Here is a 16,645-nt window from a genome sequence, read left to right on the forward strand (position 1 = left end):
TCCCAAAATTGAAACAGAATCTGTTTTGGCAAAAACAGTACAGTTATCTACCAAGAAAAACATTTTAGGTAGGTAGTTATATAAGCAGTAAAAGTAAATGTTTTACAAAATTCACCCACAAGGACTTAGAAGTATTAAAAAAACCCCCCAATAATAATTAACCAGATTTCATGAAATATGAAACAGCCAAAAATAATAACCAGTACAGCTGAAGGAGGTGAAGTCATTTCTCCTGCTGCACTCCAAAGCTTGACCACCTGGAGAGATTAAAAAAATATATCCAAAGGATTAATTTTCCTAATATGGGCACAGTGCAAAATTCTGTCTCTTAACATGACTTCATTTGGCCAAAGGAATGGAATTTTATGCAAGCTTAATATGTTTTACAAGTACCTGTTTCTCTGGCACAGTGGCAAATCTTTGGGAATGAAGATGAAATGAAAGAGCATCTACTACATTTCCTTTGGAGAAAAAAAAAAAAAAAAGCTGGTATTGTCTCCTGAAGAGAAAGTAACATTTTAAATTAAATGGTATTATTAGTATAAGATCAGGTCCATGAATAAATTTACTGTGGAAACTGAAATTTTCTGAACTTCTGAGTTTCTAGAATTGCTTTTTTGAGATAGCGGAGCAAGAAGCCTATTTCAAGATAAAGCTTGGTGGTTTCATTTCCATGACAGGACAAGAACAATCCTTGACTCAAACCCTCACCTTTGGATCTGTGAATATTAATCTCTGGATATCTGATTGCACTGACTTTGTTAACATCACCTTTTTCCTTCACTGACCTAGACAGTCACCTCACTCAGAATCTGAGTGTTCAGGGCATTAATAATGCAACGCAGGCATTTAATGGGGATTAGAATCTGCTCAGCTCTTTCTTCTGCTTTCGATCAGAATGTCTTTGGGTTTCGTTGAGTAGAGAAAATTATTAATCCGATCAGCGGCCTGAATTTTTTCCTCAATTCTTAATTTTGCAGAACCTCATTTCTGTTAGAGTACAGCCTCCAGCTCTGGGATCCCAGCACAGGAAGGAGCTGGAGCTGGTGGAGAGGGTTCGCATGAGGCACCAGGATGATCAGAGGGATAGAGCAGCTCTGCTGGAAGGCTGAAAGAATTGGGATTGTTCAGCCTGGAAAGAAAAGGCTTCAGGATGATCTAATTGCAGCTTTCCAGTACTCAAAGGGAGCCTGCGAGGGAGATGGAGAGAGACTATTTACAAGGAGCTGGAGGGACAGAACAGTGAGGAATGGCTTCAAATGGATAGAGTAAGTTCAGAGTAAATATTAGGAAGAAATTCTTCTACTGACTGAGGGTGCTGAGGCCCTGGCACAGTTTTTCCAGAGAAGCTGTGGCTGGCCCTGCATCCCTGAAGTGTCCAAGGCCAGGCTGGGCACTGGGGCTTGGAGCAACCTGGGATAGCGCAATGTGTCCCTGCCCATGCGGGGATGGAATGAGATGAGCTTTAAGGTCCCTTCCAACCCAAACCCATCTGTGTTTCCGTGCCTCTGAAGTTCACATAAGGTACATAAGGAAGCTGGCTAAGAATCACACAAATATAGTCCTTTTTTTATTATTAGAAAATAGAGGGTTTTTTGGGTATCAATATAAGTGTTTCCTCCCGTGCGTTTCAGAAACTTCCTCAGCACCGCTTCCCTTCGGGTTTGTGCTGACTCCCTGCGGTCGTTTCCGTGATGCGAAGGCAGTCTGCGGAGCCGACGCGGCAACCGGGAGCCGGAGCGGCGGCGGCGGCGCCGGGCTGTGACACACCGGCGGCGGGCCGGGTCCGACTGACACCGCACCGCACCGCACCGCGCCCGCGGGAATTACGGACCGAGCACATCGCAGCGTCACCGAGAGACGCTCAGAGAATCCCGCCCCGCTGCTGCCCTCGTCCCTCCCCTTCCCCCGGATGCGGGCCGGGATGGCGCTGCCCACGCCGCGCTACGGGCGGCTGGGCCCGCGGGGCGCCTTTGGGGCCGTGTACGAGCCGGCCGAGGACACCTTCCTGCTGCTGGATGCGCTGGAGCGGGACGCGGGCAGGCTGCGGGAGGCTCGGTACGGCCGGGCGGGAGGGGTGAGCTCAGGGGGGATGTTTTGCTGCCGCGGCGGTGTTAAAGCAGCGTCCAGAGGGGCGGCGGGGATGGGGAAGGGGCTGCGGGGGAAGCCGTGCCGGGAGGGGAGGGGAGCGCTTGGCTTCTTTAGCCTGGACGGCAGGAAAGCTCGTCGCTGTGTGCGGCTCTCTCAGGAGAGAAAGCGGAGGGGCCAGCGCTGATCCTGCTCTCTTGTGACCGGAGGGAACGGCCTGAAGCTGTGTCGGGGAGGGTCAGGGTGGATATCAGGAAAAGGTTCTTCTCCCAGTGGCGCTGGAAAAGGCTCCGCGGGGAATGGTCACGGCACCAGCCCGACGGAGCTCAGGAAGGCTTTGGATAACGCTGCCGGGGATGCACGGGGTGGGACTGGGGATTGTTGGGGTGGCTGTGCAGGGCCAGGGCTTGATCTGGATGATCCTCGTGAGTCCCTTCCAGCTCAGGATATTCTCTAATTCTGTACTTCAACGTGTTTGGGAGGACAGCATGTTCCATAACGCTGTCTTCAGCAATTCCGTGTCTGTGACAAACAAAAGGCATCCAGAGTGTTTGTTCTCTCTCTAGAGTCGAGATCTGCCTCGAAATAGGATCTGGATCTGGTGTGGTTTCAACATTTGTGGCTTCGTCCATCCTTGGACCCAGTGCACTGTACATGTAAGTATAACGGCACCTAAACTGTTACAATAACCTTTATTTTTTGGTAAACAATAAGAAAGAATGCGTAGCTCAGGATGCTTAGCCCTCTCATACGTACTTCTCATTTTCACATTTTAAAAACCTATTCTTTTCTCAATTCTACAGATACATAAATCAAAGCAAAGAGAGCCTGTTGAGCATTTCTGAGCTTATGGTGCAGCCTGAGTAATTTACTTCAGGTTCTGTAACAAATGAATAGTGCTGTAACCAGAAACCCATTTTCCCATTTCTCAGACAAATTGCTAAGCCTGCACTTGTGTTTGCTGAGTTTAATCTCTGTGGGTCCTTTTTAACTCAGAATATTCTGTGATTCTATAAACTAACTGGTGGTTCTTAGGGTTAAGCTTCCAGGTACAGTAGCCTATAACTTACACTTCGTAAAATTTCCCTTTTAGATGCACAGATATCAACCCCATGGCAGCTTACTGTACCCAGGAGACAGCTCTGCTCAACAATGTTCACCTGCAGCCTGTCATTACTGACTTGGTAAGAGAGAGGTTTCAGTAGTGTCCCCTTCATAGTTTGTGTAATTTTTTAATCTCCAGAAAGGAGATCATGGAGTCACACAATAGTTTGGGTTGGAAGGGACCCCTGGACATCACCCCCTGCCAAAAAAACCCTAACCAACTACTCAAGCTCTAAAATTCAAAATTAAGCTCTAAAAATTCATTGTATTAATTAAAAAAAAATCTGTAGATATAGTTTGGAAAGTGCTGGACAGAGAATTCTATGCTGGCCTGACATTATCATAGCCCTTTGTCTAAAGTTATGCAGTTCTTGGTTCTCAACCTTTTCCAATTTAATTAGAACTTGTGTCTCTTGTTACCTTTAGTTTCTCACAAAACTTGACATGGAGAAAAGCTAATTTTTCTCATTTCTTTAACCTTTTTATATGTTGATAAAGATGATGTAGGCAGGCCACAATAAATGGGATTTAAAATGGCTGAACAACTGCACTGTGTAACTGTATTTTTACACGACATTTGCATTCTCCGTGTTCCCAAAAAGAAACCCCACACAATCACCAACTTCACCTACAGGTCAAAGGATTATCCCCAAGATTAAATGGGAAGGTTGATCTGCTGCTGTTTAACCCACCATATGTGGTAACACCTTCTGAAGAGGTAGGAACATTTTTGAAATACACAGTATTGTCTCCTGTCTGTTGTGGTGACAATTCTGCCATTCTGCATTGTGACAATCTTTGCTTTCCTTCTTCCCAGGTGAAAAGCCGTGGAATAGAGGCATCCTGGGCTGGGGGCAAACAGGGCAGAGAAGTAATGGACAGAGTTTTCCCATTGGTACCAGACCTGCTTTCACCAGGAGGATTATTCTACTTGGTCACAATTAAAGAAAACAATCCAGGTGATCACTGCCCTTGCACATTCAAATGTGCCAAACCAGGTTTAACAGGGTATAAATCAAAATGTTGATCCCAGCTAGACCAAAAATGCAAGGAAATTTATCAAAACTAAGAACTCCCCAAGCTAGTTTGGGAAGTGAAAGTGTGGGACCCCAGCAGCTCTGCAAGAATTCAGTTCCAAGTCTGAGAGGTGGAGTAATTAAGTCTGAATTAATTAATGATGCCAGGCCAATTCTTTCTGGTGGAAGAGAATGGTGGTGTTAACCTAAAAGGCTTAGTGGGAAATGTGATGACTTTCATTTAACAGGTGCAGAGAGGAGATTTGGACTTGTTCCTCCTGATCTAATGCTTAATGGGCACAAATGATCATGTAATGTCAAGATTATTCTTCACACCTGATTTATTAGGCAGCTTTTGTGAGAAGGTGCTGCAAATTTCACTCTCTCCTACAGTTTAGCTTCATACGGAATTCTAGCAACATACTGAACTTCAGTTTGTAAACTGTGAGCTTTATTTGTGCTTGGTGGGAGATTATTTTGCATAAAAATTCCTGTCTGAAACAGTAGGAGGACAGTGTTTATAAACTTTGCTTTACAGCTTGACAGATACCTCAGAACTATCTTCTGTAACCAATTTCAACTCATTTGTAAACACTGTACTTTCCATTACAGATGAAATTCTGGAAACACTGAAGAAAAGTGGCTTAAAAGGCACACAAGTACTTTCCAGGCAAGCAGGACAAGAGATGCTGACAATCCTCAGATTTAGGAAGTCTTGATAACTTCTCTTCACCCCCAGGTAGGAGGCGTGAAGAAAATTGAACAGATAGTTGTCAGCTGGTAAACACTGAAGTGAATGCAGTCTGCCCTCTGTTAATGGCAGGAACTTGCTCATCCAAGCCAAACATCAAAAAAGAAGTGAACCCAAAAACTGAACTAGGGAACAAAATATCAACAGGCTCACAATGATCTAATATCCTCTGACATAACCAGTGCCACACACCCCACAAGCCATGCACAGGTACCACTTTTGATTTGTAGTCTTCAGTTTTGTCATTGGTCAGAGCCAGGATCATTTTACACCCTCAACATTCCCGACAAACTGCAAGTTTACAAGCAGCAGTATTAAAATATCCTTCTGTTGGCTTAAAAAGTTCTTTCCTCTCCCAGGATCAGCGTCCTCAGCACGGATCACTTTGGCCATGGTTAAGGACCAGAGTCTTCCACGTCCCTCTGACCTTCAGAGAAGACGAAGGAGCCTGGTTAAAATACACCGATGCTCAGAGTTCACCACAAAAGCATCTGGAGGAAGTTTGGATGAGTGCGCAGATGGAACTACAGTGGCCCTTGATACAATGCAGAACGTGAAGGCAGAGTTGGGAGCTGTTTCACTTGTTCTCACTTACCTGTCAAATGCTTTGCTGCTCTGCCACTCAGGGGGCTGAACTTCTCATCTCTTCCAACATGTGAAGACGTCCCAGCAGCAGATAAGGAGGATTCTCCACTTCTTCAATCCCTTGGAATGAGCACAACAGGTCTGCAGCTCATTGAACACCTTCCCCGAGCTTCAGAGAAGGTTTCTCAAGGAACGATGGAAAATTTTACTTTAGTAATTCTACATATTTATATTGCCATTGGGATTTTTTGAGGAATGCAATTTTGCAAATAGAAATTGTAACCAAACAAGTTAAGAAGAGGTAAGATGGAAGTGCATTAAAAAAAATATTTCCATCACGGTTCTGTAGAGACTGACTTGCAAGGCTTTTGTTTGTGTAATGCTCCTCTAAGCATTATTTGATAGTTGTAGTAATTTTGTGTCATTTTAGCAGTGCTTTATCACAGGAGGATACTGGGCACAGTGTGGTCCTCACGTCAGTCCAAATTAGCAGAGCTTCTTACTAAAAACTGTGGCCACTCAGAGGTGAAAGTGGGATGATAATTAGGTGTGGTTAGGTTAAATAATTACAGATACACTGTCAAATTAAGGATAATTTGACTGCAGACTGGACCTAGAACTTGTAGGATTTTCAGATCTCAAGGGCTGAATGCTACCAAAACCTTTGGCCATGGTTCAAAAGTACTTTGTGCTCAGGTGCTGCAGTTCTTATCTAGCCAGTTGCTGAATATTTCTCAGTTATTATCATTTTCATCCTTTTCAATTAAATGAGGAGGCTCTGCTGTGGTAATAAAATGACTCATTATCTCCAGGGTGCACTAAACACTGCTTTGGTTTCTGTTCTCCACCTGTAATGTTTCATAGCTACAGACAGGTTTAATTATGAGGCCACATCTTGTAAACTCGCTGAATGCTCTGAGCCAGCATTACCTGAAGAATGTACAGGAATATCCTTTTTATCAACGTGACTGGAGAAACCTTTGTTGTCTGGGCATTGGGAAGAGAAGGTGATGCTGAGGGTTTACAAAACATCTCCCCTTCTCTGGCTCCTGGCTCCCCTCACAGAACAACGTACAAAGCTGCTGGATTTTGGTTTTTTGAAAGATGCTCCTGCAAGTGAAGCTTTGTTTTTACAAGAAGCAAGATAACAGAGAGGAGGGATGCAAAGCAGGATCTTAAACTTGCTCAGTGCTTCTGCATGACTAATTCAACATCAGTCAATTCAGAAGCTGAGAAAATTCACTATTCACACAGCCATCTGCTCTGTGAGGGATGCTTGTTTCTGCTGCATCTTCTCAGCATCTTCATAAGGACAAGTAATTTGGATTTTGTGTGTTCCTTTCTCAGCATGTCTTTAAGATTTTTTTTTCCCCCTAAATATTTTTCAGACATTGAAGCACTTAGCTGAACCTTCCCAAAAACTTCTCCCCGTGCAACGTTTCTCCATGAAGTTAGAACCAAATTGAAAGCAAACAGGAATTTTGGATATGGCAATTGTCACCTCTGCTTATGATGGAAATGCTTACCAAAGTCTAAATTACCAGGATTTTTTTTTCCCCAGAGTAATATTTTGGAGAAAAGAACGGAACAACTTTCTGAAATGTTATGTTTGGATTTCTTGTTTCCTATCAAAAATCTTGTGTTTTGGATGGAGTGCGTGATGATCAGGAGAATCCTGGTGATGTTTGTGAGGAACTGAAAAAGCCTGACAAAAATTCCAATCCAGCCTAAAGGGAAAATATTTATGGAAGAAAACTCCTTGAGTGTAAGTGCACAGACAGCAGGGCTCCACTTGAACCAAAACACTCCCACCACAAATTGTGTTTTTATGCACTGAAAACACCTGGTGGTTCTTCAGTGGCTGCACCCACAGCCAGCTCTGAGAGAAAAATTGGTTATTCAGGGAAGTCTTTCTCTCATTGAGACTTAATTACCATCTTGAGCCATTCTATTTTTACGAAATCTTTAAGATACAAAGGAGATCTTTGCGACCTCCAAATGGTAATTTAGATTTTTTTGGTTTTTTAACTCAGCCCATGGATTTGAGACGCTGCAAGAGTCTAGTTTTGCTTTAAAAGCACGTTTCAAGGGATAGTAAATGCTAAATAAATATAAAATAAGTATTTGTCAAAGTAAGGAACGAGAACTGTATATTTAGGAAAGGGAGATGGCAGAAAAAGATGTCACCAGATGGGCACTGATTTCAGTAACTTCTTTGCTGAATCCTAACATATGTCAGTATTTAAAAACCCTCATTCAGTGCAATTGAATTCAAAGAACTAATTCAATTTTAGCGCAGTTCTCTGTGTTTGATACGATTATTTTGGAGGAAGAGGCTCCGAAAATACGGGGTGAAATTCAGACCCGAGGATTGCTATTAATAGAAACTTCCTTTACCTGATTCAGCCCCCTTTGTCAGGGCTGCTGATAGTTCACTGAAGGCAAGTGAACAGAAAAACCCAACCATAATCTATGCAGTGTTCTTTCTGTCCCACCTCAGCTCTTCTGACAAGACCAACGTTCTATTTCGGGGCTGCATTTCTTCCTGTTTGCAGGAAACCACAGAGTGAGACGTGGTCTTCTCAGAGTGGGCTCCAGGAAGTCTGCTGAAAATTACTTTTTAACACTGCCTGAAGGAGGTTTTAGTGCCTTAAAGAAACAGCAAAGTCCCATCAGCTCCTTGCCCGTCTCTGGTGATCGCAGAGCTCAGGATTTGCTGCTGCACCACTCCTGTAATTCCCTGTTAAGGGAGGGATCAGCTCCTTCATTTTGATGGGAGTCCTTCACAACGTGAGAGATTCTTTGCATCTCCCCACTTTTCCCTCAGCAATTCCAGTTTCAGGAGATGAGCTGAGCCTTGTTAAACCAAAGCACAGGTCTTGAGCCGGGTTCTGAACTGTAGGCTGAGCTTGGGTGCTCTCACAAGGGGGCTCAGTTAATTAGTCCAGGGCTGGTTAAAGCTGCAGTCTGGGCTTTGCCGTCTGTAAAACACTTCCCTAAGAGCAGCCATGGGCATTGTAGCTGGTGGATTTGTCTTGAGGTAATGACAGGCTTCAGAAATAAGGGGAGGGAGGAAGCAATTTAAAGTTAATTATAGAAGAATTAAGGTGAGAGGGTGTCAATTACTGCAGTGAAATCCAGTGCTGAATTTGAGCTATTTTGTACACCGGAGGACAGATTAAAAAATCATTTGAGGCAAACCAATATACAACCCCCTCCTGAGAGCCTCTAAAATCCCAGAATACTCTCCTTCCAGCTCTGAACAGAACTACCGAACAGAATCTTCAACTTAGCTGCGGTAGCTCTCTGTATTCCAGCTCTCATCCTGCACTTCGTGCTTCCACCTGAGATGTGCTTTTGGATGCGAAAGAGGTGGCCTCCACCACCACGTGAGGCATAAATCCCAAACACCTTTTAAAAAAAGTGGTGGGAATAATTAAAAAAAGAACTGCCACGGATTGTCTCCCCTCCAGCCTGTGCAAATAACAAAGGTCAAACCTAATTATCAGTATCACTGTGGCCTGAAAGTTGTGTGTACTTGATCCTGCTGCGTCCTGGATGTGGATTGAACTGCCTTGATTCAGTTAGAAAGGTAAAATGTCACCGTCAGAATTCTGCATGGCCTAATTACTAAACTTTAAATATTTGCTTCACCTGGTTCTGCATCAGCTTCCACACAAATCCTGACAGATGCGTTGATTTTGCAAGTGTGCAGGTGCTGTTTCATACAGGAATTGTCCACACAAGGAAATTTTACAAAGGGTAGGTTTATTTCTATTCTGCTTTTCCATTTCACAACAAAAAGCACTTGATCTTAATGTGCCGTGACCTGGAAATGACTGAAAATGAGGAAGTGATGGTTCATAAATTCATCAGTTGAGAGGTTGCCTGAATTTATCGTTGATCCATCCTGAGATGTCAAGACAGGTCAGAATTCAGGAAAAGAAAAGTGTAAACCGTCAACCCCCCACCTGATGATAATTTTTTGATGGGTTGATGTTATTTGCTCAATTTTAATTCCTCAAGGGAGAGGGATCAAACTGTGACCCTTTTTGGATCTGAGGCCTTGGATAGCTGCAAGATCCCGCAACTACAAATCATTTACTGCAGTGTCAAAATGCACAGCAATCATTCCACCTGGTATTCACTTGGAGCAGAAGGCATCATTAGGGAATTTCTGTCACCATGAAGAGAATCAGGAACCGACAGGAAGCAGAGGTTTTGTGTAACCAGTCCTGAAACAGGCTTCAGTGCCATTGCACAGATAAATCAACCAACTGCTTCAATATCTGAGGTTACCTTAAGCTACAGCAGCAGCTCCTTAATTTTCCCTTCCTGTCGCCATCCCTTTCTTCAGTCTTACATTACACCACTCCATGAGAATTACCACATGTCCTTAATCCACCTGGCTGGTAAAATAAGAGATCATGCATAAATTCTATAAAAAAGGAATACCTTTATTTTTCTTTTTCAAGAGACCGTTTTTTCATTACCAAGTGAAAACTTTACAATGTAAAGTATTTCTCTTCAGTATTGTTTTAATATAAAAACTTAAATCACTTAACTCTGGTCTTACTGTTCCTACAGCAAGTCTTGTGGCACTGCAGGACCCAGGTATCTTCAGCCTCACTCTAGTATCTAATCATAAGTTCATGACCTTTTTTTTTTTTTTTTTAAATAAAACCATTTCTGTGGCCACTCACCATCAACAAAACATCCCTACCACCAAAACAAAAATAAAGCATCTTCAGTAGACCAAAAGAGACTAAACTCTAACAGCACTATTACAGTGAGATGCTTCGTTAAAATAAAAATATTTTGAAAGTTAGACACGACTTTAAAATCGTACAAAGACAACAAGCACTCAACTTACACAAAGTAGCAGTGAGTACAATGTGAATGCAACAACAGTGAGCCTTGCCTCTCTTTATATGTAAATATAAATAGAGATTATCCTTGCCAAACTTCCAGCTTTTTCTTTTTTTTTTTTTTTTTTCCTGAAAACCAGCTCATCATGCTGCAAAACCTAACAGGGAGCATCTCACTCCTCAGTTCAGCAGATTTGCTAAAAGGGGCTCTGGGTAAAACCAGCTTTTCTATCATGAGAATATCCCATACTTGGCAGAACAAGTTTCTCTCTCTGGTGAAAAACACGTTTCCCTTTCATTGCGCTGAATGCTTCACCTTCCCCTGGGAGCTGCCAAATTACAGGCTTCAAAATGATTAAAAATTTTGAAGCTTGCTCGTGTTTTCTCAAGAACATGGCAGGCTGAAACGATCGTGGTGTGTCCATGTAAGGAGTCACACAACCCAGAATGCTCCTGTTTGTATTTTATTCTTTGCGAGCGTTGTTTCAAGAAAAACACTTGGGAGTAATTTCAGCTAATTTGGCTAAATTAGTTTAAATGTTAGTCAGAGAAGAAAATATTTCTTCTTTTAATTTTTTTTTTTTTTTTAATTACATTTAGGGTTCAGGTATATTCCTAAAACCACCAGGCAGAAAGTATCCCTTGGAGCTTGTCCCTACGTTTAGATGTCAAGTGAAAAGCTGATATTGGTACCATCCTCCCTTTACCTCTGAGAGTTTTTTCCTTTGCAGGAAATACGTTCTTGCACAAGAAATTAACCCCCCGTGGTGTCCGCTCAAACAACTCCATCACAGCCTCAAAACTAGGATTTAGTTATTCCTTAGGTTTAGATAGATTAGAAAACTTCTGCTGTAAATCTTCCTTGAGATCAACAGCAATTAAAAGAAAGTTTGATCCAACCGGAGCCACAGTGGCAAAATTATGTTCTGAATTTGAGTGTTTGCAGGAGTCTGTTGCATGACAGAATGCAACCACTTACTCGTATTTTCTCTAAAAATGTCTCAATGATTTGGGTTCATATGTTCATGATTCTAAACTTACTCATTCTTTCTAGATTACCTGGAAGTGCTTTATTTCTCACAGTTTTACCCCACTGTTAATGTTTCTTGCAATGGATCAATGTCCTGATTTCCAAAAAGCTTGAGAAGTATTGTGGCTTTATTTTTAAATGAAAATAACCTATTGTTAACCTATTATTTGCAGTGTCCTGCAAATTAAATTAATTACACTTGCCAATTTTTTGATTTTTATGTTAAACTGTAACTTTGAAAGCAACTTGATTTTTTTTCTTTTTTTTCTTTTTTTTTCAGTTATGCAGGAGCCTATTTAATATTCTCACAAAGCATTTCAAAATGTCTGTCAGTCAAGGGAAGGACATCCAGCATCTAATCACAAATAAAATTGTTATGGGGTGCAGCCTGGAAAATCCCATGTTAGCGAAAACTGAGTGAACTATCCCAAATTCCTCCTTTTTGACTCTCCCGTTTCTCCAGCTGCTTTTGTTTTCTCTATATCCCACTATTCTCCATTTGCATCAATCCTAACACAGCATTGCTGAGGTTTCAAAAAAGATTAAAAATTAAAGCGAGGATGTTGTTTCACTGCAAGGAAACAGCAGCTATGAGAAAATACTTTCAATTCTTGTCAGGACAGAAAAGGCTATTGGCAGTTTACCTTTCACTTGGCTTCAGAAGATTTATTTAACAGTTCTAGCCCAAGGCAGTTAAGGATTTTAAGCTAAACCCAAGCTTGTGCAATAAAAAAATGGTATTTAGGAAGGCATATCTTGATCTCTAGGATTAGATTAAAAAGTTGCTACTGTTATTTCTGTCTGAAGTCCTTGACCAGCAGTGGGCTGGTGCACATGGGTAAGAAACCTTCTGCTTTTTAGCTCTGTCCATTTATTCCAGCAGGTTTCATAGGAGGACGTGGAACACATGTGCACTTCTGCAGACTAATTGCACAAAAAACCAGTTGTTACTAAGGATGCAAGTCCCTCTCAGCCCAGCAAAGGAGACTGCTCTAGATAGAGCTGGGGAAATAGCTCCAAACCCCAAATAATCTGGTTATTTTGTCTCTTTTCAGCAATTCCTTGGTATTGCTGTCAATAACCTGCTGGGAAACTCTGCTGGGGAAAGGAAGCTGGACAACTGGCTCCACCCTCGGGAGTTAAAGCATCCTTATGCCATTGTACCCACGGAGAGGGAGGATTCCTGTGCCCCCAGGAGATGCTTGGCACCTCTCTGAGCCCAGAGCATCTCCAGAGGAGATCTAGAGCAGGCAGAGGTCACTTGTATATCCCAGCCCTTTGCACAGTACCTTCCTCATTTCACGGAAAACCTTTACAGAATACTCGTGTCAGGAGAACTATTTGGCATCATCATTTGGAATAGCTTAGTAACAGATTGGATTTTGTTACTAATTCTTCAATTCTTCAATTTCCCACTCCAATAGATGTGGCCATGGCACAGGGTAAGAAATACGGCCCAGGTCAGTAATTCCAGTACAAGGTCAGAGTGTATGTGCCTTCCTACTTGTGTTTACAAGTACTGAGGAGCCTTTGCAGTAACTGCTTCAAAAACTGTTTAGATCACTTCACCTCCCCTGACTGCAAGGCTGCTGACAAGGCCAGAGGTGTAAAGGACCCTCAGGGAAAGATGGAGCAGCCTCTTTTCCCGTGCACAATGAAAAAGCCTTCCCAGCTCCTCAATTTAGTGCCTCTGCCATCCCCAAATGAGATGTAGCTTAGTCCTGCTAGTAGGAAAAAGGCATCAATCTTCTCTGCTAAGAACTTGGTCCGGCATAAGTCTCACCTGACAGCAGCTGCACTGCAAACCACGCTCAGTTACTGGTTTGTCTACTCAGCTTTCAGATATTGGCACTGAAATGGAAGGGGGCATAGGAAACCAAGACAAAGGAACAGTGATTTTAGAAAAGCAGATATGGCAAACCTGCAGAACTCCCAGCCTTATGAGAATAGTGGAGTTCAGAGGTCAGTACAGGAGACTGGCTGGTTAAGCTGGATAATGAATACATCCACAGTTGCACCAAACAGCAGGAGAGAGAGTTCTAGAAGAAAAATATTTCCTGTTTCAAAACGTAAACCAAGCTTGAATAGAAAGTTGCAACAGTCCTCCCGCAACGGAGCAGTGATACTTTAACTAACCATCCTAGAGCTTCTTGCATGTCAAAGGTGCAGCACCTCTTCTTGGTCACTCAGGGACAGGATACTGGACAGAGCAATCCACTGCCACGAGCAGCAATCCCTACCACACCGTCTTCTCGGATGCACTGTGGAGTGTGGTCCTCCATTCAAGTGCCTTTTCCTCAGCCTCAGTTACAGCTGGGCTGAACAGAGATCGGGTGTGTGCCAGGGATGCTCCCTACATTCCTCACGAGCTCTACCTCAGCGTAGCTCTGAAGTCCACGGCAGGGTCAGCAACAATCCGTGGCACACCACGGAGTTCAGGAGCAGATTGTCATTTCTACAAGAATACAAAATAGCTTGTAAAATCAATATGTAACACTGTTATATATGCATGAATATAAAAATAAACCACACCATCAATATGTAAAACTTCACAACAGGGATGGAAAGAGTTCTCCTCTCAGCGGTCCTCGGTGTTGAGGAGCTGGTTCTCGTTGTCGTGGCCGTCGGGCAGGTAGGCTTTCCTCAGCTGCTCCGACTTGGGGATGGAGCTGCCGTTCTTGACGTGGCGGGACAGGAAGGCTCGCACGGAGGGGTGGTCGGCCTTCTCCAGGGGGATGTTGGCTTCCAGGCACATTTTCACAAAGTCCTGGACCACGCTGCTCTTCTCTGTCTGGGCAGCGCTGTTGCACTGCAGGGAGGCAGTCAGAGTCCTCTGCTTCTTCCTGACGTTCTGCTCCTCGAACTCGGCCTTCCTCTTGGTGTGCGTTTTGGACTTGAGGTGGTCGTTGATGGCCGACTTGCGCACGTGGTTGAGCACCACGTTGCAGGAGGTGCAGAAGAGCTTCCCGCCGTCCTCGTGCAGCTCGCTGCCGAACTCGCTGACGCGGTCCTGCGGCGTCACGTACAGAGCGGTCTTGGAGCGGTTCCGCGACGGCGCCGACTTCACGGCGAACCGCTCCATCCTGCCCCGCCCGGCACAGCTGGGGGGACAAAACAGTGGGAATTCAACACCCGGCTTTTTCATACCCCGGTAAAACAGCAGGAGCTACACCCAGGACACATTCGTGACGCTGGTGTTGAAAGGCTCTCCAGCTGGAAGGCCGGAGAAACGGGGAGAATGAAGTTCCTTGCGGCTCAGAGTAAAACGCTTCCTAGTTTCTCAGCAGAACCCTCAAAACCCAATCTGTAATCACTTCAACGAAAACACTTCCTGCTTTTCTTGGAGACCCTTTTTTAGCCTTTACACCTCAGGACAAAGGGTACTTTCTTCTTACCGTTTTCAACAGATTTGACAGCTTCATTACGCTAAGTATTTTTCTGTGTATTTCGTCCACAGCAAGCAAGAAAACCATTGCTGTCACTTTTTAAAGCCAGTAACCCCCAACAAAGAAACAACCCCCAAACCAAAGCTTTGCCAGCACTTGTTTGGAAACAGCCCCGGTTTTTAAACCGCAGCTATGAGACTGAACCTGAACTTGGAGCTTAGAGCAAATTAATTTTGTCACTGCAATTGTTGCTAACGGGACGACAGAATTGCATAAATTGCAATGCAGAATAAGAAACTGTATTTTTCAAGGAGGTTTAACATGACTCTAAACTAGACCGTGGCACCAAAGCAGGCAATAACCCGGTCAAGTGCTCTGAAATCCAACAGGACCTGTGGCCTTTTGTTGTTGACGGGTGGAGTAGCTACTGCAAATCTCAGCTAAAGAGGGTTGAGCTCCTTGTTAAAGTCGAAGTCAAGTAATAGCTCTGCTCAGGTCTACCCATTAACTACTCATTTCCTTAAAAAACAAAACCCAAAAGGCAACAGTGTTTCTTCAAAGCATCCAGACACCTCCGGATGCACTTCTCTGTACTTGTTTTCTTTTGTTACCCAGTTTGCTGTTGCAACATTTTTGAAAAAAATGGTTGAATACAGTTTCTGCTGCCCACAATGGTTTTTGCCCACCCTAAAGGAACTAAAAGAACAGAGAATTCTGCCTTCAGCGTGGTCTTTTTTTCTTGAGCCATTGCTACCTGAAGAGATTACAAGCTCCCGCAGGAAAAGGAAACAAAGATCTTGGTATCAGCTGCTTTCCTAGTGAATTTGTGCTCTCACTGCGGCTTTGCAGAACTGTAAATCTTAGACTGCTACAAAGATAAACAATCTTCGTGCAGCATCAGTGTAAACTCCTTCATTCTTTTTGTTGCTTTATGCCCGAGTTTCCTAAGGAACCATTTCCCGAAATCAAGCAGATAACAAATCCTAACCCAAACACAAACTTGTTGCTTTGGCTTCTAAAAGGCGAAAAAACCCCCCCAAACCCAAACCCCCATCAAACCGGTTGTTTGCAGTCCTACTGCAGCCAATCTCTGGGGATTCTGAGAGCAGAAAAACAGAGGATTTTTAGCAGGCCGGTTTTTTTTGGGGGGGAGGATGCCGAGTTTTGGTGTGATTTCCCCGCAGAGAGCGGCTGCCCCACCTCGGGCTGCCCGGCGCACACGGACCGAGGCGGCGGCCGCGGGGACTCGGCTGTGACCGCTGTCAGCGCACCCGGAGCCGCCCGGGTGCGGAGCACAGCGAGCCGCGATCCCCGAGCCCCGGGCGGGCTCCCAGGCCGCAGCCCGGGCCCCGCGGCCCTGCCCCGCAGCGCGGCCGTTTCCCCGGGAGGCCCCGCAGCTCCGCCCCCCGCGCCGGGCTCCGTTACCCGCAGCGGCCGCGCCGCCCGCCCGCGCCCGGGGCCGCCCCGGGGCTCCGCCGCCGCCGCCGCTCCGCGCTGGGCCCCGCCGGGCCGGGCCGGACGCGCCGCTCCGCCGCAGCCGCACGGCCACGCCCACCCCGCCGGCCCGCCCGTGCCGCCGGAAGTCACTCGCTGATTGGTTCGCCGAGGGGATGGGCGTGGCTTGCGCCCAATTAAAAACGGGTAGCGGGCGTGGGAGCGCTGATAGAGGCGTGCGCCGGCCAATCAGAGGGCGGGCGGTGGCGCGAGGCGGACGGGGGGCTCGGGCAGGCGGTGACGGAGAAGGGCGTAACGGACGGGGCGAGCAGCCAATGGAAAGGCGGGACTGAAGTAACGACGAGACTTTTTCACCAATCGCA

General features: G+C 44.9%; 2 protein-coding genes across 3 annotated transcripts; one reads left to right on the forward strand and one right to left on the reverse strand.

Annotated features, from left to right (window-relative positions):
* Positions 1–1,897: 1,897 nt before the first annotated feature.
* Positions 1,898–10,211, forward strand: N6AMT1 (N-6 adenine-specific DNA methyltransferase 1). 2 transcript variants are annotated; one of them, XM_066207694.1, is made up of 7 exons: positions 1,898–2,058; positions 2,655–2,744; positions 3,182–3,272; positions 3,827–3,910; positions 4,010–4,151; positions 4,821–4,947; positions 5,319–10,211. In XM_066207694.1, the coding sequence occupies exons 1-6, from the start codon at positions 1,913–1,915 to the stop codon at positions 4,925–4,927; spliced, it is 660 nt and encodes a 219-aa protein (XP_066063791.1). In that variant the 5' UTR covers positions 1,898–1,912; the 3' UTR covers positions 4,928–4,947; positions 5,319–10,211. The 2 variants fall into 2 exon arrangements, with proteins under 2 accessions (XP_066063791.1, XP_066063782.1); XM_066207685.1 differs by lacking the exon at positions 5,319–10,211 and adding an exon at positions 5,032–5,247 and having other exon boundaries at positions 1,913–2,058.
* On the reverse strand, positions 10,065–15,392 carry CGGBP1 (CGG triplet repeat binding protein 1). Its single transcript, XM_066207707.1, has 2 exons — positions 13,975–15,392; positions 10,065–13,897 (listed from the first exon to the last, which is right to left on the reverse strand). The coding sequence occupies exon 1, from the start codon at positions 14,585–14,587 to the stop codon at positions 14,021–14,023; it is 567 nt and encodes a 188-aa protein (XP_066063804.1). The 5' UTR covers positions 14,588–15,392; the 3' UTR covers positions 10,065–13,897; positions 13,975–14,020.
* Positions 15,393–16,645: the final 1,253 nt, after the last annotated feature.

The sequence above is a fragment of the Chamaea fasciata genome, unplaced genomic scaffold (assembly GCF_029207755.1).
Source record: "Chamaea fasciata isolate MVZ Bird 193981 ecotype frontalis unplaced genomic scaffold, bChaFas1.0.hap1 SCAF_2, whole genome shotgun sequence".
In the NCBI taxonomy this organism is placed as follows: domain Eukaryota; kingdom Metazoa; phylum Chordata; class Aves; order Passeriformes; family Sylviidae; genus Chamaea; species Chamaea fasciata.